We start from the raw sequence: 22,994 nt of genomic DNA, 5'->3' as shown, positions 1-22,994 counted from the left end.
CGTTTTCCCGTACCTCGATGACTGGCTAATCTCGTGAGAGTCGTTCGTCGGACACACAGAGATGGCCATAAATCTGCTAGCGGATCTGGGTTTCTCCACCAAGTATCCAAAGTCCTGCTTGACACCATCGCAGAACGTGCTGTTGCTGGGGCCCAGATTCGATACAGTGTCCTGCCTCGCATCAGCCTCGGAGGAGAGGTTAGCAGCCATTCAGGGGAAGGTGCAGCAGCTGTTGTTGATGAAGAAGGCCCCGGTGCGGACAATCAAGTCGGCGCTTGGCATGATGTTGTCCTGCATCTACCTCATCCGGCTCTGCAGGTTACATATGCAACCTCTTCAGGAGTTCCTGTACGCTCGCTGGGTACAAGTGTCCAGAAACTTTGCGGACAAGATTACTCTGGACGACGTGTTCCGTTGGGTGATAAGGTGGTGGGGCGTCAGCTCCAATGTCGCCCATGGCACTCTTCCCTGCAAGGTTGGGGAGCCCACACCAGTCCTCTGCACGCTTGAGGCCTGTGGCTGCCGGAGAAGGATCTCCATGTCAACATCCTGGATCTACAAGCTGTGCTCTGGGCCCTCAGGTTGTTCCTTCTGTCTCTGAATGGCAAGGTGGTGAGGATTTTCACAGATAACACCACCACAATGTTCTACATCGGGAAACAAGGGGGCACTCGATCCCCAACCCTCTCGAGGGAAGCTTAGGAATTGTGGCACTGGGCCATTGGACAAGACATTTTCCTTGTCCCCCTTCACCTAGCAGGAGTCAAGAACACCATCAAAGACTCCCTCAGCAGGGAGTTGCGCTCCTGCCACGAGTGGGAACTTCGGCAGGACCATGTGGAACGCATCTTCGCCAAGTTGGGCATGACCCAGATTGATCTGTTTGTGACGTCGGCAAACTCCAAATGCCAGAAGTTTGCCAGGAGATTCCACCAGACGAGGAGCCTGGGGGGACACTTTTTCCTTCCCGTGGGAATTAATGTTTTTTGCTGTACGCGTTTCCTCCTTTCCTTCTCCTGCTACTAGTCATTAACACACTCCGACATTGTCAGTGCAGAATGATACTCATCGCTGCGGCGTGGGCAAGGCAGATTTGGTACCTGGACATTCTCAGCCTGTCAGCGTCACCGCTGATCAAGCTACCAGCGGTCTCGGATCTTCTCACCAGAGAAGGATGCACAATCCTGCATCACGACCCAGGATTGCTCAACCTGAGGGCTTTGGTCCTGCAGACCTAGAGTTTGGAGGATATGAGTTACTGGTGGAGGATATGAGTTACTGGTGGACTGCAGAGAGGTCCTCGCCAAGGCCAGGGAATTGTTGACTCTGAAGTGCCACGGTCACAAGTGGAAGCATTTCGCTACGTGATGCTGGTCTCAGAAGATTACCCCTCTGAGGGTCACATCCCTGCAGATTCTTCCATACTTGCTATCCTTGGCCAAGGCTGGACTGGCGCATGCCTTGATCAAAGTACATCTGACGGATAAGCCAGGTCTCTAGGAAGGTCTTCACTTTGGTCTCATCGACTCGTCAAGGAGTTCATCAAAGGACTTTTTTTTTCGATCTTTCCCGCCGGTGAAGGTGCCAGTCCCGGCGTGGGAATTCAATGTTATTCTGAAGAGCCCTATTTCCATGTCCCCATTCACAAGAAACATCTATTGTTTCTGTGTTTTGTAGTGCAGGGTCAGCACTACCAGTTCAAGGCCCTACCTTTCGGATTGAAGTCGGCCCCCAGAGTGTTCACAAAGTGCCTGGCTCATCCGGGCCTGCTCACTGGTGGAGGCTCCTGCCCCGATGTGGGAACTCAACGTGGTGTTGACGAGGCTCATGGGGGCCCCCTTTGAGCCTATGCATCAGGCCCCTCTCAAGTTCCTCTTGTGGAAAATGGCATTCCTTGTACCCATCACCTCCTCCAGGAGGGTGGGCGAGATACAGGCCATGTCCTGCAAACAGCCATACCTGACTTTCCACGAATTGAGGGTGGTGCTGTGGACACACCCCTCTTTCATGCCGAAAGTTCAGTCGGAATTCCACCTAAACAAACCTTTGATGTTACCATTTTTTTTTACAAAACCTTCATCTCCAGCTGAGAGGGCCTTGCAGTCGCTGAATGTTGCTCGTGCCCTGAAGTTCTATGTGGAGCACACACAGAGTTTTCGAAAGACTTCACAGCTGTTCGTGAACTTTGGTCCTGTGAACCATGGGAAGGCCTTGTCCAGACTTCCACCTCAAGGTGGCTCTCCCTCTGCATCATGCACCTTTGCTCTGCCGTCCGAGAGTCCACTCCACCTGAGCGATTGCTTCAACGACCGCGTTCCTGGCTGGTGTGCCCCTGCTGGCCATCTGCAGGGCTGCTACGTGGAGGTCCACGCACACCTTAATGAATTTCTACTGCATCGACAGGTATTCCAGGGAGGAGTCCAGACTCGGCCAAGTAGTGCTACGCAACCTGTTTGCTTGAGGTGAGTCTGTTCCAGAGGTAAGAATGAATTGATTCTGTTGAGCCTTGCCACCTCCTGTGGTTGTGTAATGTTGTACTACTGTGTATTCGTTACTCATGAGCATGTAAATCGAATGCCAAACACCATGCTAGAGAAAGAACAAGTTACTTACCTGTAATTATTGTTTTCCAGCATGGGTCTGGCATGGATTCACATGCAAACCCTTCCTCCTTCCCCTCTGCGCCTCTTCTTGGTCTTCTTGCCCCTTTACGTGCTTATGAAATTTGAACAAGGCTGCCAGAGGAGGGGCTTAGGGAGAGAACTGTCATTGGCTGGGGCAGTATGACCCAGAGGGCAGTGATTTGTTTATGGGACAAATACGGTTTTGCAAGTGAAAGTGAAAATGTTTTTATTTTACCGAAGATTCCCAGCTGAACGACTGGGAATATTCATGAGCATGTGAATCCATGCCAGAACCATGCTGGAGACCAATAGTTACAGGTAAGTAACTTGTTCCATAGTGTACAGGTATCCAGGCCCCTCTACAACCTTTGAGGAAGAAATCACACACTTAATCACAGACAACATCAAACCACCCTCCGGAGTTATACTCCTAGGAGACCTGCTGGACACAACCGCAGCGGCAATAGCAAATGCATTCACAGATCTTGGCTTCACGCACAGAGTTACGGATCCAACACACATCAAAGGAAGATCCTTGAATTGGGTTGCTGACCTGAACGGTCAAATAACAATCATCTAGAATACTCCTTGCCCTTGGTCAGACCATCACATCATTGCCTTCACATTCCCTTCACTTAACTCATACCTGCCCGTCAGCATGAGTCTACCACCAGCGCTCGCCTGTGGTTCCAGAAACATCACTGAAGACTATATCTCCCCACTGCTCTGCCCCTGTATCTTGAACACCCCAGTTTAGTGGGCCCAACAATCCTTGCAGACCTTTACTCCAGTACTTTACTCAAAGCTGTGACCCTGGTAGCTCCACTCCACCTTAGAAAGGCCAAACATAACTTATGGCTCACGTTAACTCATGGTTCTCCCCTGACCTATCGGCCCTGCGCTCCCAAAAAAGACAGGCAGAAAATGTGTGGAAGAAAGACCCCACCACCTTACCAAAACTACATTGATAGCTCTAGCCAAGGAATACAAAGAGGCAATCATCAGTGCTAAAGCTGCAGTCTATAATGCTAGGATAGCCAACTCCAACTCGGATGAGCTCTTCAAAATCCTCAGAGAACTGGAGACTCCTTCCCAGCCACCAAATACCATCACCAAGGATGAGGCCTTGTGTATCAGCATTCAAAATGCCATGCGAGAGAATATCATCTCCCTGCAGCACAAAATTGAAAAGAAAAGAGAATAGCAACTCCACCAACCTCCCAGTCAACTCATTAACAAACCACTCGATGACAACTTTTAACTTCAAAGACTTCTCTGAAGGAGAAGTATCCAACATCCTCAAAAACCTAAAACCATCCAAGTGCAAAGGTGGCGTTTGCCCAGCATCAATAATCAAAGAGTGTGCTGAAACAGTTACTCAATTCATAACAAGATTTATTAACACATCCTTCTCATCCAGCTAGGTCCCCACCACTCTAAAAGAATCATGGGTCTCCCATTGCTAAAAAAACATCCTTAGACCCCAGGGCACCCAACAACTACAGACCCATCTAACAGCCCCATACCTAATAAAGGTTCAGTACAGGGCTTCATACTTACAAATCCAAGCCTATCTAGAAACCTACCATATTCTAGGCATGCACAAATCTGGCTTTCACCCGGGTCACGGCACAGAATAGGTATCAGGTAATATTATCCCCATAAATAATGTTGCCATATATATGGGCGCCGTGAAACGGCATAGGTGACATTATTTATGGGGATCATTTATGGGCTAAGTGGGAGCTGGGGTTGCGGGGGTGTCCCCCGCTCCCTTTAAAAATATCTGGAAAATATGGGGGCTGAGGGGGTGTCCCCCACAGGTTCCATGGGGTAATATTGACACAGAAAAACTGCGCCTTTTTTGTATGCTGACATTTTTGCAGGGATATTATCACATGGAACCACAGAATCAGCTCTCTTTGACCTCAAAAACCAACTCTACTCATTCAAAGACGAAGGCAAACCTCCCCTTCTGCTCCTCCTTGACTAATCTGCCACCTTTGATCTGTTGACCACACCACACCAGGCCATCAGCTCACAGGCTTAGCCAACTTCTGCCTTAAAGCAACCGCATGGATGCTTCCTTCCTAGAAAATAGGACCATGAGAGTCTTTTCTGACACTGCCAATGCCCCGCCTATCCCTATTCCATGCGGCGTACCCCAAGGCTCCTATGTCTCTGCCTCACTCTACAATATACTCACCAAATCCCTTTTTGACCCCCTGGACTCCCTCGGCCTTTCCTACACCAACTACGCCGATGACACCCAAATCCTCCTCCCACTGACAGGAGGCTCCCAAGAAGACTCTATCACCATCAACATAATTCAGACATGGATGGCTTCAAGTCACATATGCTTGAATCACGAAAAAACAGAGATCCTTCTAGTTGGTTCACAGACCATGCTTTAGAAGCTCAGCACTTCATTTCATAGATTAAATCCAGATCCCAGTCTCCTCTTCTGGCAAAACGCTATGTGTCCACCTGGATGCCACTCACTTCCTTACTGAACAAGTGAAAGCAATTACATCCTCACCCGCCTATACAACAAAGCTGATAAATGCAGCTAGGCACTTCCTCTCTCAGGCCAACTGCCTAGCCAGAGCTATCATAGGAGCAAGACTGGACTATTGCAATGCCCTATTTGCAGGTACCTGTCCAAACTACAGGTTATTCAAAACAATGCCCTACGAGCAGCCCTGAACATCTCCAAAAGAGACCTCATCTCCACCGCCAGAAGAAAGACCCATTGGCTCCCCGTCCGAGAAAGAGTCCTCTTCAAAACTCTTCCCATCACGCACACGTGTCTCTCAAACACAGCCCCTCAATACCTACATATACTGGGAAAATTGAATGATCCAAATCCACCAGACCAGTAAGAGCCGCCCAGGCACACCGGCTAGCCCTACCAAAGGTGACAAGAGTTAGAGTAGGAGGGGGTCAGCTTCCCTACTGTAGCTAACACCCATTGGAACGCGCACCCTCATTACTTAAGAGCAGAAATCTCCTACTGGCCCTTTTGTAAGGCCTTAAAAACTTGGCTGTTTGTGTAGGGGGTAGCCGGGTACCCACACTATTGCGGAATAGTAATTGACTTGCTCTGACTCGACGCCTCCTTCCGACTCTCTCATGCTAGCTACCTCAGAAGGGCTCCCGGGCCCCAATGCTCCTGTTGTGTATGTTCTGTTATTGTCAAAATGAATGTAACCGGTTGTAAACAGCGCCTTGATGCCCTTGGGCTTGGGCGCTTTACAAATGCAAATAAATAAATACATACCTATTTAATATATTTGAGATTCTAGAAGCGATTGGTGTAAGATTTAAAATTACTAACGTGCCACGCTTTTGCTGATTTGGTAGGAATGCTTCAGAAATTCAAAGTTTAAAACATGTGTTTATTAAATGCCCTGTACTGGAGGCTAAAAGAATGCATTTTTTAGAAACTATGTTTATGCATAAAAATTGTTGACTTTTGAAAAATATTGTGCATGATTAAAGGAAGAGAAATGAACCTAAATATCACTATAACATTGTTGTGGCTGGAGATTGTGAATACTTCAAGAAACTAAAACGATAGATTGATGTGGCTCTGTCAAACTTGTATGCTTACGAATTGTAAACCAAAAGTCCCCAGCTGTTGGTTTTTATGCCTATTATTTGTTAAGATTTAGTGTCAACGTGATCATACTTGTGATTTTTTATTTGATGTGTTTGTATGCATTTTTATAATGCATTATTCTTGTTGAAATTCATTGTGATTTTAACATTTCAATTTGTTTTTTTATTTACATTTTTACACTTAACTTTCTTTGAAACTATAGAATGCACTTTAAAATTAAATTAAATTAAAAAAAACTCAGCAATCCCTGACATCAACATTGACATCTCCTTCCGTTATTGCTCTATCAGGTATCCCGTGGCTTGGGCCAGATGTACAGTGAGATGATTTTTGTCAATGGGTTTGTGCACTGTGATCCACATCCGGGGAACGTCCTGGTCAGGCGATGCCCAGACACCAAGAGAACCGAGATTGTGCTTCTGGATCATGGTCTCTACCAGGTAATGTTCAAACAGAGGAACTTCAGAGGTACACATGGTGGATGAGTGAATGGTTAAATGAAGAGACCGGCAAGTGAGAAATGCAGCGAAAGTGTATGTATTGGGGAAGAAGAAAATGACACATTATAACTTGCAATGAACCAAATAAACTTGATTGATAATTAGTTGGTTGAAACCTAAAACTGCTAAAACACTGCCTCATTTGGTTATGTAACTGCCTATTCACAACAGAGTTAAAACAAATGAAGAATATTATTCCCAAATATTAGAGAACTTGTCAATTTGATTATATTGATCAATGGTTGTTTTCTGATCCTCCAAAATATTCCTAGAAAACCTGAATAAATCATAACATCTTGGTTAAAGAAAAAAAAAACTATCCACAAATTATTATCTGAGACATTGTCCAAGACATCAACTAAAAAGACTGGCATGCATGTATGATCTTGGTAAGAGACGTTCTACATCATCCCAACACTGAAACACTAATTTTGTTATGTGATTATCCAAAATGTGATTCTACAACTCTTATTTATGGATTGCAATGGCCATGTGGCAAGTGGATAATTTGTACGATTTCAAGACAGATGAGTTCTGAAATATGTTAATGATTTTCCTTAATAACTCCATGATTATATCCATACTTCGATTTAAGGAATCTTGGAAACTATAATTGAACTTACTCAATTCATGGTAATAATTGGAGCAATGCCATCTTATTTGAATGCTTTTAATGTTTTGTCTTTTCTATTCTTTCCCTTTTTCTTATTATTTCAGATTGGACCATTTTTACATAATGCCTGTGAATAGCATGTTTTATAGTTATGTAATGTTATTGGGATTTCTCCAGCATGGGGTCTGGCATGGATTCACATGCTCATGAATATTCCCCGTCGTCAGGCTGGGAATCCTCGGTAAAGAAAAAACCAGTATCAGTTTCGTTTCTGATCTGTCTTTCGTAGTAATAACCAATCACTGGTCTCTGCGTCATACTGACCACAGCCAATGACTGCCCTCTACCTAAGCACCGCCTCTGGCAGCCATCTTCAGATTTTTACCGCACGTTCATGTGTTGGGATCCTCGTGCTATTGCTCTCGAGCGTTAGTGCTATTTTTTCGCGCTTTTTTCACAAAAACTTCGATTCTTTCGGTCAAAAGAGCCTCAAGCTCCACCGATCCTACATCCGATCAACGGGGACCCGTGTCGGATTCATCTGTGCCCCTCAAGGGTGAAGATTCGTCGAGCTACACTCCAGAAGCTTCTCAGGCCCGGTCTCGGAGATGGCCCAGGAGAAGGGAAGCTCGACGCCCGGAAAGCTGTTCAGGGCCTGCCCTGGATGCCAGCTGCAGAACGTCTTCAAGGAGGACGAACACTCTTTCTGCCTTTACTGCCTTCATGGGGACAAGACGCACGTGGAGAAGGACTGTGCGTTTTGCGGCAACATGTCGGAACGGACCATGAAGGACCGCCATCAACGTCTCGCTAGCTGGCTGGAGGGTAAGAGCCCGTCTGGCGAGAAGAAGAAGAAATCTGAGCGGTCTTCTAAGACCTTTGAGGGCGCCCCGGCGACGGGGGCCCAACATAAGGCCAAGCACCGCGAGTCCGCTGGCACCGGGAGCGCCGAACGGTCGGGCTCTACGGGCGCCAGGCAGGGCGCACCCTCCCCGGCACCATCAACCACGAGCCAACGCTCTGGGTCGGGTAAGAGGAAGGCCGAGCACCCGGCGAAGCTCCTGGAGAGGCCCCGGTCGAGCTCTAAGGCAGAGGAGGAGCGTGGCAGTGCCCCCTCCCTCAAGGATAAGGCGGTGAGCGCACCTAAGGTGGTGAAGGCCTTGATCCATTCGACCAAGCCCTCTATCGAAACGGTCGCGGCGGCCCTGGCCCAGCCTGTGGAGGCTGCACCAGTGGTGGCGGCCTCGGGGCCTAGAATCTCCCTGCCTCCTCGGAGGGAGTCTTCTTTTGTGCCCATCGATAGGACCCCCGTGAAACCCTCCGTGGGCAAGAAGAAGGGGGGGCAGGGCGTCGTCGTAGATTCGGCCTCAACCTCAGAAGAGGAGCTGATCGAGGTCTTAAGCCACGGCCTAGGCGTGGAACAAGACCAGCCCGTCGGAATGGGCCCCGACGCAGGTGACGACGACGACATCGTCGAGGATACCGACGGGGCCCCTGCTCGCCCGTCGGATTCCCCTCTGCCAGCGCCGCAAGACAACTCAGCGGCCATTTTGTTGGCTATACAGTCCTTATGCTCCGAGATAAGGACGAGACTACCGTTACCGACGGAGGAACCTCTCCCGTCGGGGGATCCAGAACCGGGACCTTCTGGTGTTCCCCCTACCAAGAAAAGAAGGATCCATCCACCGCCTCCTTTTCAACCGTCGCGCCCCGTCCAGCCCTCCTCCCCGTCCACCCGAGGGGATGATACGGGGACTGACACGGCAGCGACGGGTACGGACGACGAGGCATACGACGAGGATTTTCCGTCGTCGCCTCCCACCAGGGCTTCTCCTCCCGACGAGATTGGATCGTTCCACTCAATGATCGCCAGGGCATCCGAGCTTTTCCAACTCTGCCCTGAGGAGAAGAAAAAGGAAGGCTTCCTTTACCAACGGCGCGAGGCCAAGAGGAAGACGGTCCTCGCAGTGCCTCTGTTGGACGACATTTGGGATGAGGGCCTTTCCCTCCTCAAGAACCCTTCCACGACGCCAGCGAAACGAGACCGGTACGAGAAAAAGTACCGGGTCCCGGACTCGGCCCCCCTATGCCTCCGGGCGCAGCCTACCCCGGACTCCGTCGTCTCCGCGGCAGCCAGGAAGAAAGCGGGGGGGGGTGCGGCCTCCACGTCGACTTCCCCGCCGGACGGCGAGGGAAAGAAATTGGATGCCATGGGACGTAGAGTCATCTCGTCGGCGGCGACGACGATTAAAGCGGCCAACGCCTTGGCGATCGTGGCCCGCTACGACAGGGAACTCTGGTACAAGATAGCTCCCCTGCTGGATTTTCTGCCGGACGACAAGAGGGCGGAGGCCCTTGAGATCCTGCAGGAAGGTGAGGTGGCCTCGGACCACGCCATCACCGTGGCGACGGACATCGCCGACACTGGGTTCCGCCAGCTGGGCAACGGCGTTTGCCTTCGACGTCGTGGATGGCTCAAGGCTACGGACTTTCGGCAGGACGTCCAGACCAGGGTCCTGGACATGCCCTTCGACGGGAACAACCTGTTTGGGAAGACAGTGGACGATTCCCTTCAGGCCATCAAGGCGGATACGGAGACGGCCCGGGCCCTTGGAGTACTGCAGCAACGGCGGACGCCCTTTCGGAGCGGCGGAGGCAAGGGCGCCTCCAAAGGTTCCGGCGGCGGTTTCGCTTCCTACCGTCAAGCGGCCCGCTCGTCGTCGCAAGAGGCCTACAGAGGACGAGGCAAGTCTGGCGGACCCCGCCGTCGTCGCCAAGGAGGCCAAGGCGGCAAGGCCGCGTCCAAGCAGGATTGAACCGGCCGTGGGGTCGGGCCCCCACCGAAGCACCCCGGTGGGAGGCCGGCTGGCGGGCTTCGTCAGCGTGTGGGAGTCCATCTCCACCGACCGTTGGGTGCTGGACGCCCTGGCCCGGGGCCACGCGCTGGAGTTTCAAAGAAGGTGCCCGCGCGTCCCCCCCGTGGCCAGGAAAGAACTTCACGTCCCTCAACTTCTCCTGGAGGTAAAGGCGATGCTCAGAAAGGGCGCCATCGAACTCGTCCCAAAGAGGCTTCGGGGCTCCGGAGTCTACTCGCGATACTTCCTCGTGAAGAAGAAGAAGGGAGGATGGCGCCCCATCCTGGACCTGCGACGCCTGAACAAGTTCATCAAGGCGCAGAAGTTCCGGATGGTCACCCTCCAGCACGTCCTGGGTCAGCTGGAGGAAGGAGACTTCCTATCGTCGTTGGACTTGGAGGATGCCTACTACCAGGGTTTTCACCAAGTGCCTCGCACCGGTGGCGGCGCAGCTGCGCCGCGAGGGGATTCACGTCTACCCCTACCTGGACGACTGGCTCGTCCGCGCCAAGACGAGGGAGCTCGCCGTGGTCCACACGGCAAGGACCGTCCAACTCCTCACGGACCTGGGATTCTCCGTGAACTACGCCAAATCCCACCTGGTGCCCGCGCAAGTCGCACTGTTTCTGGGAGCGAGGCTCGACACAGTGTCCCTTCTGGCCTCCCCGTCGGAGGAGAGGACCAGGACCATCTTGGGCAAGGTGCAACGGATGTTGGTGGCCGACGCGGCCAAGGTGAGGTCCATCAAGTCCCTCCTCGGGATGATGTCTTCCTGCATCTACCTCATTCCCATGTGCAGGCTCCGGATGCGCCCGTTGCAAGAATTCCTGGATGCGCGCTGGATCCAGACGACGGGCAGCTTCGAGGAAAGGATCAAGCTCGACGAGAGTTTCCGACGAGCGATACGGTGGTGGGGCACCCGCGCGCATCTGACGGCGGGCATGGACTTCCAGACCCCAGCCCACCAGGTGACTGTGACCACGGATGCCTCCCTAGAAGGGTGGGGAGCGCACACCGAAAATCTGCACGCAAGGGGACTCTGGCTCCCGACGGAGAAGTCCCTGCATATCAACGTCCTGGAGCTCCGTGCAGTGTTTTGGGCCCTCAGGTCCTTCCTTCCGTCCCTCAAGGGCAAGGTGGTGAGGATCTTCACCGACAACACCACCACCATGTTTTACATCAGGAAACAGGGCGGAACCAGGTCCCCAGCGCTGTCCAAGGAGGCGCAGGACCTGTGGCATTGGGCCGTCGCCCAAGGGATTCTTCTGGTGCCGTTTCATCTGGCAGGGATAAAAAACACCATCGCCGACTCACTCAGCAGGGAGCTGCGCTCGTGCCACGAGTGGGAACTACGGCAGGATCTGGTGGATCGCCTCTTCCGACGGTGGGGCACACCCCAGATCGACCTGTTCGCGACGGCGACGAACACCAAGTGCCGGAGGTTCGCCAGCAGGTTTCCCCAGACGAGGAGCATGGGCGATGCTTTCTCGTTCCCCTGGGAGGGCCTGTTCCTCTACGCGTTCCCTCCCTTGCCTCTGCTAATCCGGCTCGTCAACCAGCTCAAGAGGTCACGGTGCAGGATGATCCTCGTCGCACCTGCGTGGCCGAGGCAGATATGGTTCCCGGACCTTCTGGACTTGTCGGCGTCCCCGCCAATCAAGCTGCCGGCGGACGCGGATCTACTCTCCAGGGAAGGAGGCGCCATCCTCCACCACGACCCGAAGTCGCTGAACTTGCAGGCCTGGCTCCTGCAGCGCTAGAGTTTGGAGGATACGACATACCGGCCGATTGCAGAGAGGTTCTTGCAAAGGCCAGGGCGTCCTCGACTCTTAAATGCTACGGGCACAAATGGAAGAGGTTCTCTGTCTGGTGCCACGCACAGAAGATTAACCCTCTACGGATTACGGCTCCCCAAGTACTGCCGTACCTGCTGACGCTGGCCAAAGCTGGTCTGGCACACGCGTCCATCAAGATTCATCTTGCTGCGATCTCCCGATACACCAGAACCACGGGCCGGACGTCCTTGTGGTCTCATCGTCTGGTGAAAGAGTTCATGAAGGGACTGTTCAGATCGTTCCCGCCGGTGAAGGCTCCGGCCCCGGCGTGGGAGCTCAACGTGGTGCTGACCAAGCTCATGGGACCTCCGTTCGAGCCTCTGCACTCGGCCCCGTTGAAGTTTCTATCGTGGAAAACAGCTTTTCTCGTGGCCATCACCTCCGCACGACGAGTGGGAGAGATCCAGGCCCTTTCCTGCAAGGCCCCGTACTTGACTTTCCACGACACGAGGGTAGTGCTCAGGACGCACCCCTCCTTCATGCCCAAGGTACCGTCGGACTTTCATCTCAACGAACCCTTGGTGTTACCTGTGTTCTTCCCGTCGCCTTCGTCGCCGGCTGAGAGGACTTTGCACTCGCTGGATGTAGCTAGAGCGCTGAAGTTCTACGTGGACCGCACGAAAGGTTTTCGGAAGACGTCACAACTCTTTGTGAACTTTGGACCTGTCAATCAGGGGAAGGCTCTCTCGAAGGCTTCCATCTCCAGATGGCTCTCCGGCTGTATCATGTGCTGTCACCGGTTGGCAAACCGACCGCTGCCTGGCCGTCCGAGAGCCCATTCCACCAGAGCGATCGCAGCTACCACGGCGTTCCTATCTGGTGTGCCCCTGCTGGACATATGCAGGGCTGCTACGTGGAGGTCGACGCACACCTTCACGAAATTCTACTGCGTCGACCGGGATTCCAGGGAGGAGTCCAGGGTCGGCCAAGCAGTGCTGCGCAACCTGTTCGCCTGAGGTGAGCCTGGTGAGGAGGTAAGATGCTTAATGTTGAGTTGATGTGATGCTTAATGTTGAGCCTTTGCCACCTCCCGTGGTTGTGCATGTGTGTACTGCTATGTATTCTTTATTCATGAGCATGTGAATCCATGCCAGACCCCATGCTGGAGAAGGAACAAGTTACTTACCTGTAACTGTTGTTCTCCAGCATGGGTCTGGCATGGATTCACATGCGAACCCTCCCGCCTACCCCTCTGCGGCTCTTCACTTGGTCATACTGCCACTTCACGTGCTTCCAAATCTGAAGATGGCTGCCAGAGGCGGTGCTTAGGTAGAGGGCAGTCATTGGCTGTGGTCAGTATGACGCAGAGACCAGTGATTGGTTATTACTACGAAAGACAGATCAGAAACGAAACTGATACTGGTTTTTTCTTTACCGAGGATTCCCAGCCTGACGACGGGGAATATTCATGAGCATGTGAATCCATGCCAGACCCATGCTGGAGAACAACAGTTACAGGTAAGTAACTTGTTCCTTATGCCATGCACTGCTGCCCTATGCATGGTCTAAAAACCTGGAAGTGTCAAAAGTGAGCTTATCCTGTCTAGAAAACCAGTAACTCGCGCGTATCAGAATAGTTAGCAAATAGGATGAAAATCTAACAACACTTCCAAGGGGAATATTGTAGGTATTTTGAGAGAATTCAGATAATATATTAAATATTTTCCAGACGGGCAAAACATAGCCTCTAATCTTGATCTTCCTTTCCAATTCTAATTTTCCAAATGTAGAATGTTGTAATCATTAGTGTACAGATCAAAATGATATATATGTAACGTACAACGATCTTTAAATGATCAATGGGCATTTTTCTTCAATCTAGATATTTTTGGAAAACACTGTTTTACACCTCAAGTACACGTTGCACTCTGAATTTAGGATAGAAATGTGTGTTACAGAAACTTGTGAATGAACTTGCTTTATACTGTCTCGCTTAGAAGAGTGGCATTGCATTCTTTTTTTGAATTGCAATCTAAATGTTTGTTTTTGGTGATTAATGTCAATTGTACCAAGTGTAGCGATTTGGCCCATTTCCTACAGAATTATGCTAGATAAGCTGTAGACTATCCTATCTATACCTTGTTTTTGTTAAATGTTGACCGAAGTATCCCTTAGAGATGTGCATTTAACATTCCAGTAATTTTTCAGAAAATTGGAAGTCAGGTATGTATTAGCTTAAGACTCAGTTTTCCTTATAAGAAAAACACCGTTATTAGAAGGGGTTTTGGCAGTAAGATTCCAGACACTGGATCTCTAACGACTATGGAGGGTGGTTGGTAAGCACAATTTTAATTTGGCTAAACATATACGATAGGGAATAATGCTTTGGTAAACCTGTGCTGTTTGTTGCTATACAGGGTAAATTAGACTAGAAGGTTGATGCAACCCTATTCATTGATGTGGCTTTAAACTTGCTGCCGAGGTACTCCCCCATTTTAAGATAGATGACACGTTTTGTATCTTTGGTCACTATACAATTCTTTTATCAATTGAGAGTCTCCGTCTTTGGTATTATTACTTGATTAATGTAGAATATCAACAACTCCTTATTATAGATGGTTTAGGAACTTGATGGATACCAGTACTTTATCAGGTTCCAAGACAGTGTTAAGGATAAGAGCTAATTCTTTTTTCGTGTTGGTTCATTTGACATTATCAGGTAACTATGGGGTGCTTTACTCCAATTGTTTGAAACTGTTTTTATCATATATCATTATGCTAATTAGTTGAACAATCCTGAATTGATTTGTGTGTGCCATTGTGGTTTCTAGAATCTGATTTATGGGTTTTGTCGTCGCAGAGGAGGTTGGATTGTAGAGTCTGAATATTAAACAGCCCAATATTTAAAAGCAGGTTATCCATTTTTAAAGTCTGTGCATTTCTGGAAATATTATGAGGATTTTGTCTAAGTTAATTATCTGTCTTTTTTTGCTGTTGACCAAATCCATGTTTAAACATCGATCCTGCCAACCATATAAAAGTGGCTCTAATACAATTGCATGGACAACCCACATAATGTCTGGCCCAAGAGAAGGCAACTCACCAGAGTGCAGTTTAGGTGCACCGGAAATGTCGCGTTCTGTTGTTTTAATGCTGCAGGCAAGACGCAGTGCTTCCCACCGGTGATGGAACTACGGAGTGTGCTGGCATCACATGATGTGGTCTGGCACGCAAGGCGTTCATGGAACCTGTAGTCCTTTCTGTTTTTGGCCGTTATCTCCCTTGCTTGAGTTTCCACAGGAGCTTCCAGTAGAGGTGGCAGACAAGCCACGTGCGCCGCTGATTTGGGTCCCTGACAGTTGTTGCTCCTCTGTTGCATTCAGCCCCACCCACTACCCCCCTTCCTCCTCGGAAACACATTTTCTCATCCTCCTAATTACTTGTAAACGTCTCTTCACTTTCCCAAACATCTTCACGTTTTTGGTTTCCAATATTCTGTGTTTTTAAGCATTCTTAACTCTTTCAAACTTTCATCTTTGCATTTAACACCATCTATTACCAAATTGAGCTCATTTGAACTTCATGGTACCAGTGTCTGGAAGTGGGCAGACTCTGGCCCCTTCTGCTAAGGAAAGAAAATCCTTTCTTGCGCTCATATCCCACTGGCAATTGCCACCTATTGGGTCCATCTCCTTTTAGACAGAAGTGATTTGGAGAATCTGAAATCTTATAATATTAAGCCCTGTCTTATTTAGGAGTTTGGAGAGGCCCAACTCTTTTTTCAAAGCAAAGCCCCCATTGGGTACTGCCACAAAGTCCCATGCTTGAGGCTGCAGGATGTGACTGGGGTGATCCAGAGAGGGGGTAAATGCCCCTCTAACATTGTTGGTAAGAAACAAGGGGCCTCCTCACAAGTCCGGCGATAATTCAGCGCAGTTACCACTGGACAGTAATAGCGTTGCCGCTGGGTCATTAGGCTGAATTAGCGCCGCATCACAACCTGGCGTGAACGCGCCCCCTACCTCATCCTCCTAATTACTTGTACCCGTCTCTTCACTTTTCCAAACTTCTTCACGTTTTTGGATTCCAATATTTTGTGTGTTTAAGGTTTGTTTCATTCTTAACTCTTTCAAACTTTCATCTTCGCATTTAACACCATATGCTACCAAATTGAGCTCAAATGAACTTCATGGTGCCAGTGTCTGATAGTGGGCAGACTCTGGCCCCTTCTGCTAAGGAAAGAAAATCCTTTCTTGCGCTCATATTCCATTGGCAATTGCCACCTATTGGGTCCATCTCCATTTAGACAGAAGTGATTTGGAGAATCTGAAATCTCATTATATTAAGCTGCATCTTATTAAGGAGTTTGGAGAGGCCCAACTATTTTTCCAAGTGAAGCCCTCATTGGGGACTGCCACAAAGTCCCATGCTTGAGGCTGAAGGATAGGACTGGGAATATCCTTGGAGCCAGGGATTGCCACCACTGACGTGAAGCAGTACAGTGAGGAGGTAAATGCTCTTCTAAAATTGTTGGTATGAAACAAGGGGCTTCATCGCAAGTCCAGTGATAGTCCAGCGCAATTACCGCTGGGCGGTAATAGCGTTACCGTTGGGTCATGTGGCTGAATTAGCACCGTATCACAACCTGGCGTGAATGCGCCCCCACCCCGGGAGTAACGGTATTAGCGCCCAGCGGTAACAGTGCTGAAATAAGGGCTACCGCCGGCGATCTCGGAGCGAAAAGCCCCGGCGCTAATAGTACCCGCAGAAATTGCATCACCGTCGGAATGGGAAGCATCAGAGTGGAGGTCAAGGGTGCATGGGTGTTGGCGTCCCACAGGGGGTCTGGGTGCTGACCTGCAGCATTGGAGTCTCCGCGTTTTCTTTTCTTATTCTCATTGCCGCTGTCGGCCCTGCTGGCCCCTCCCACCCGCCTGCAGAGTCCCTCTCACTGATGCTGACTCTGGCCCTGCTGGCCCCTTCCACTTCCTTTTAAAGCCTCACTAGCCTCCTGCGAGGGTGAAGCGCATGGGAGGTCAAGGGCGCAGGGTGTTGGCGTCCCAGAGGGGTGTTAGTGGAGCACTTCACAGAGGAACGGACCAGAAAGATTGCCCATTCAAATGGAGCCGAGGTTAGACAGAGTAGTAACTGTGTATCCCCTGGATTGGGGAGCCAGAGGTGGTTTGCTGGGGAAGATTTGCACTGGAGTCAATGGGGCCGATGGAGCTCTTACCTGTTTCTCCCTCCCCCCTTTTCCTCTGCAAGTCGGTACTCCTCTCCAAATTGCAAGCCCTCCCAGAGCCCAAATCAAAATGCAAGGTGAAGGGGGTGTGAAGAAAAGGGGGAGGCGGGCGAGTGACCCATAGTCGGAGGTCCTTTTGCTGACATCGATTCTGGCAGGGACCCTTCCCCAGCTGTCCTAGGTGTGGTTGACACTACCTCTGCTTTGGGGGGAGCAACCAAGGAGACAACCTGTGAGAAACTGAGGGCTACACTTAACTTCATAGGGCAGGCTTATTGTCGAACAAATGAGATCATCTAGTGCCCGGGTCGCAACTTCATCGCTTAGGGGGGTGGGGCAACTGTCCCATTTGATCATCACGAGGAACTATTTAATATCATGCTTATGGCCCCACTCTGATATGATATGGCATTTATAACGCGCTTATACACAGGTGTTTTAAGGCGCGACGAGGCAAGGGAGGGGGGAACAAGGGGAAACAGAGACGATCCTACTAGGCCAGGTATCATTCAGATCGTGCAAGTGCATGGGGAGGGGGAGAGGGAAAAAGTGCGTGGGGAGGGGAGAGGGGAAAAGTGCAGTACAAGGGATAGTAGAATAAATAAGATTAAAAAAAAAAAAAAGAAAAACGCCCACTGGTGGCAAGTGCAAGGTAAGTGCAGATATAAGTGCTGGTAGGGGCCTGTAGGAATACAGAAAACAGTCCCCAGGTGCCGGGGTCGCAAGGGAGGCAGTGCAGGTGGGCAACTGGCAGGGCCTGGGCCCCATGATTCAGAAAGGGTGGCCAGGTAACAGGTCCCGTTTCTGCCAAGAATTTAGCAGGGGAGAGGGTGAGAGAGAGCAAAAGTAAAGAGGAAGGTTTTGAGATGCTTCCGGAACCGGAGATGGTTCTCTCAAGTTTCAAGGAGACAGGAAGGCTGTTCCAGAGGGAGGCCCCTGCCAAAGAGAGGGATCTGCCACCAACTCGTTGCTTGGAGAAGCGACTGACCCTGAGGGAGTTGGATGCGGATGAGCGAGGAGCACGAGAAGGAAGATATTTAGGAAGAAATAGTTGAAGGTATTTTGGGCCCACGCCCCAGAAGGACTTGTGGACAATGCAGAGGGTTTCGAACTTTATCCTCGCAGCCACTGGGAGCCATTCAAGAGATTTAAGTCCTGGAGAGATGCGATCCCTGGGCTTGAGGCCAATGACAAGTCTTGCAGTTCTGTTCTGGATAAGTTGTAGAGGGCGGAAGTGTAGAGGCAGGCAGCTTTAGATAGAGGCTATTACAATAGTCCAGCCTAGAGAGAACCAGGGCTCTGAAGACAGTGAGCTTCTGGGGGAAGGAGAGAAAAGGAAGGATACCTCTGAAGAGGTGCAGCTGGTAGTGAGACTTCTTAGAGACGTTGGAGATGTGAGGAGAGAAGGAGAGTGTGGAGTCGAAGGTGACTGAGGTTTTCTGCCTTGCAGGTGGGAGCAGGAAGAGGGTCAAGAGAGGCCGGCCAGAGAGCTGCAGGGAAGGAGGGGGCGGGTGTGCCGATGAGTAGAATCTCAGTCTAACTGGCATTAAGGCAGAGGTCATTGGCAGCACACCACTCATGGATGGCAGATAGACGGTTGGAGATGAGGGAAGGAGAGGAGGCAGCCAAGGGTAGCCTAAAAATGAGCTGGGTATCATCCGCATAGCACTGAAAGTTAGGGCAAAGAGCGGCGACCTGAGCCCCGGAGAAAGTTCACCTAGTTCGACTTTGCTAGAGCTTACACCGGATATAAGCTTGCCTACTACTGCAGGGAAGCCAGCCTGTATGGCCGCTGCTGACACTTCTGACACGATGGGCAACGGAACTGAGAGGCTGTCCCTGGGCTTAGCGGAAATCACCAGGGCCTGTGATCTATTAGTCCCCCCCCCAGCCCCATGGTTCCCAATGCACCTATCGGATTGTTACCTTGGCCCTCTCCTGGGCCTGTTTGCTTGGTTCCCGATCACCGGCCCATTGAAGCCCATTCCCTACCTACTTCCGTACCCTGTGCCTTGGCCTTAATGGATATGAATATTGAAGGAACCACTGAGGATAACCCCTCTCCTAGTTCTACCTGCAGCACTTGGAGCGAGACTATACTAGCTTTGCACTCAGGGGCTAGCTCCTTCCTGCGACTAACTCCTCTCTGGGGATCTAAGCCCCCCAGCCAGGGGAACCTGCTCCCGTTGGATCCACCATATATGGAGGCCCACACTGCCCGGGATTGCCCTTGTGAACATGTGCTTCTTGAACTAGCAGTCATACAAAAATTGCTAAAGATCCTAATTGAGGCCCAAGGGAGGGGAGGGGGGTGGAAGGGTAGGAGAGGATCTCCTGGGGGAGTCCCCAGGTACTCCCAATGTTGTCATGGTCCCAGAGCCCTTGCGCCCCAATTTGAGTATTGCTTCTGAAGCCACCATTGCTCCCACACCTATGAGGCAGCCCCAGGTGGAGCAGCCATCAAAACCCACCATACACAGAGAGCCCCCTGTTCCATCAACCCTGTGTATTAAGTCCCCACTGTGGTGAACCCTGTCCCCAGCACTTGGAGTATCAAGCACCCTAGTGAGAGGGTATTTAATGTACTGAATCAGCACCTTGGGGAGCATTTGCTGAAGTGCTTTGTTCACATGGGGCCTGGAAGGTCTACAGTATTTCTCCATAGGATACCTAAACGGCCCCCCGATAGGCGAGAACCGAGGGACGTCCTCTCGAATAAATGCCTTCATTGGCTCCATTCTGTTGGTGACTGTGCCTTTGTGTCTAGGAAAGCCATGGTGGGATGTTCTAGACTGACCAGTGACAATTGTGCTGATTCTTTTACATTGACTTTCATTGATGATCGAATGGCCAGGGATGTGCTTGGAAGATTCGGGTATCATGGTTGATCCCCCAAAAGCAGGATTGGAGTCAGCTCGTCCCCTGAACCAGGAACTGTGGGCATCGCGGATAATATACCCACCAACAAAGTTCTATCTGGCCCAAATCTCACTTTATTAGGCCCTCTGCGATTTGGGAATGAATGTGGCACCAGTGTATTTATTTGTAATGAAGTAACAGTAATTTTAGAAATGTTTTCCTAGGTTGTGCTTTGATGGTTTTATGGCTGAATAAGGTTTACAGTTCAGTGGTCATTTTGAAAACAACAACCCATAAAATATCTCCACTTCTTGCAGCCATGCGATCCTGGCAAGTGGCAAAAATGTCTCGGGAGAGGATAAGAGGCAAAGCGGCTGGAAATCTCCTTCGTAAACCAAAATTCAGCAAGGGTGAGCTTGTTGTACTCACAGATGAGATAACCTCACACTGTGATGAACTCTATGGCAGTCGCCAAAAGCAAGACCACTGGGCAGCCCAGGACAGCCATATGGACTTCCATCTCCCAGAAGGGGACAAGCAGTATCCAGTGCGCCGCATGACAGAGAGGACTGCCGCAAGCGGTGAAATGACCTGAGGGTCAGGGTGCAGGGACTGCTGTCCCAACACTGGCAGGAGTCCCTGGCTACTGTAGGAGACACTGTAGAGCCACTGGTCCTCTCTGCCTGCGAGGAGAAATGTAGCACAGTACTGGACCTTGAAGGGATAGAGTGAGTCAGCAGTGCGGAGGCGGGTGCCAGAGCTAGGAGGGAGTAGGTGGGTCAACCCCACCCCAAATGCATGCACAAATGGCATCCCAGCATAAGATGCCCAAGTGGACAGGGGCACAGGTAGGCAGATACAGAAGCTGGGCAAGCCAGCAGGGCAGAGTGACAGGGTGGCACATCAGCCACCCTCTACAGCAGCCATGGGGCAGGTCACCAAGGGCACCACTGAGCCACACAGCAGCGGGAAGGTCAGACAAGTGAACCAAACTAACACCATGGGCACCACACCCCTACTGGTGCACCCTGTGCCAGCGGGATTGAGTTGTGTGAGCGACCAGAACACCGTACAGCAGTCACGCTAGCATGTTGTGACCCCAGTAGGCCTGCCCTATGTCAGCATAGCAGACAAGACACAGGGAAGTACACGTCCCACACACCGACATGTACCCAGCCTGCCAATCTCTGTGCACCACAGTGCAGCCCTACTGGCTGCACAGCAGTGCCTCATAGAGCCATGACAGTGCCATGGACTAAGTCCCCCCCCTGTTAGTGCCACCCTGGGAGGGAAGGGGATAGCAGGGGAGGGGATGCAGGGCCATGAAGGAACCCAAGTACGCTTTGCAGACGTAACCTGCCCCAGCATGGACTACCTGCCCTACCCACACACAGGCCAAAGATCAACAGGTATGGGTCATACTCCCATCGATTTAAGCAAACCATGATGCTGGGCCCACAAGCATCCTACCATGACCAACCATGCCCATCTGCCCATTCACACTCTGTACCATAGAAATTGAGCCTTGCATGCCAACACACGTGGGTTTCCCATACCTGACAACATTTCCTGTGTCAAAAAAAGTGGTGAAACTATCACCAGAGCTGATGACGCCAAGGGTTGTAGTAAATACTACTGTAATTTATTGAAACAATAACCAGTTCAATCTATTCATAATTCAAAAAATAAACATTTGAAAATGGTTTTGTGAGTAAAAAACGTCTTATTTATTCTTCATTTTCATATTTGGAAGTTCAGAGGCCAATGTCGCTGTTGCATTATTGGACTAAAGTCCTTTTTCAGGGTGAACTCTATAAATACAATATATTACATTCATTTAGAACTTAGTCTTATATATTAGATTGCAGAAAATATCAATTAAACATTACCATTTATCAAAACAACAAAATAATCAACACAAAATACACCATAGTACCTGGTATTTATCTATCTGCAAGTAGTGCAATGAAGAGATTCAAGTCGCTAGGGCTCCTATATGCCCAAGATATATTCCTATGTCTGTCTTTGAAGAAACCTCTGGAATTTATCCTGCAAGGTGAGAGTGTGTCTGTAAATTCTATCTTAATCCTATTCGGAGTAATGCTTGTATTATGAGAGATAGATTATTTTCTCAGCAACTCTGCTTTAACACAACAATCCATCCAAATAATTGAAAGTGTCTCTTACGGCAATAGTCTAATTCGAATGGATTGTGTCCTCTCATGTATTCCTCATCTTTGATATACGATATCCAGCTTTAGCTGCTTCAGAATTTTTTGCCGGCAGAGGGCGCTGTGTGTCGACGGCGTCAACTCATTGTCCCTTGAGGGCCTCCGTCTCGAGGATGATATCATAGAATTCATATATGGCACGTGCAGTGCCCGTTGGCTTCAGTTCAGTTTTTCCACGAATGCTATCGCTTTGAGAAATACGGCATGCTTCTTTACTTCATAATGATTTAATTACTTCGAGAAATCGAGTATGTCTTCTTTGTCGACATCGACAACCCCGAAGACCGGGTTCAAGAAGTGCTGAGACTGTGGGTCGAAATTTCATTGATCGATCTACACCGCATACGTTTATGGTGCCTCGGGGTGGAGCTTAACACCTCAGACTGCTCCAAGTGCCAGTCGATGACAGGAAAGGCCTTGAAGGAATGAAAAGGGAAGTTGACAGTAGGTCGAAACACCAAATCATCTACCCCAACCAAAAAACCTTCCACCAACGAGTCGAGAGGTGACTCTCCTCGGGGAAAGAAAGTTATGAGGACGAGATCGAGGAGTGTCTCCAACCACTCCTCATCGTCATCAAAGAAGTCCAAGAAGAGGCACCATAGGTCTCCTTCTTCAACTACATCGTCGGACGCTTACCCTGAGAGGTTATCTTGCCCCACAAAGAAATCCA

The 22,994-nt window shown here is 50.1% G+C and overlaps 1 protein-coding gene across 1 annotated transcript in view; it reads left to right on the top strand.

The window, feature by feature from the left end:
• The window catches only part of ADCK1 (aarF domain containing kinase 1), a 1,181,187-nt gene that overhangs the window by 943,292 nt on the left and 214,901 nt on the right, over positions 1–22,994 (top strand). Inside the window, exon 8 of the mRNA XM_069637911.1 lies at positions 6,537–6,686. Within this exon, the coding sequence (XP_069494012.1) occupies positions 6,537–6,686 (150 nt within the window). The remainder of the gene's footprint in view (positions 1–6,536; positions 6,687–22,994) is intronic.

The sequence above is a fragment of the Ambystoma mexicanum genome, chromosome 14 (assembly GCF_040938575.1).
Source record: "Ambystoma mexicanum isolate Mex_15411 chromosome 14, UKY_AmexF1_1, whole genome shotgun sequence".
In the NCBI taxonomy this organism is placed as follows: Eukaryota; Metazoa; Chordata; class Amphibia; order Caudata; family Ambystomatidae; genus Ambystoma; species Ambystoma mexicanum.
Note: the sequence above shows the minus strand (reverse complement) of the source record. Positions and strands in the feature narration are given on the sequence as shown.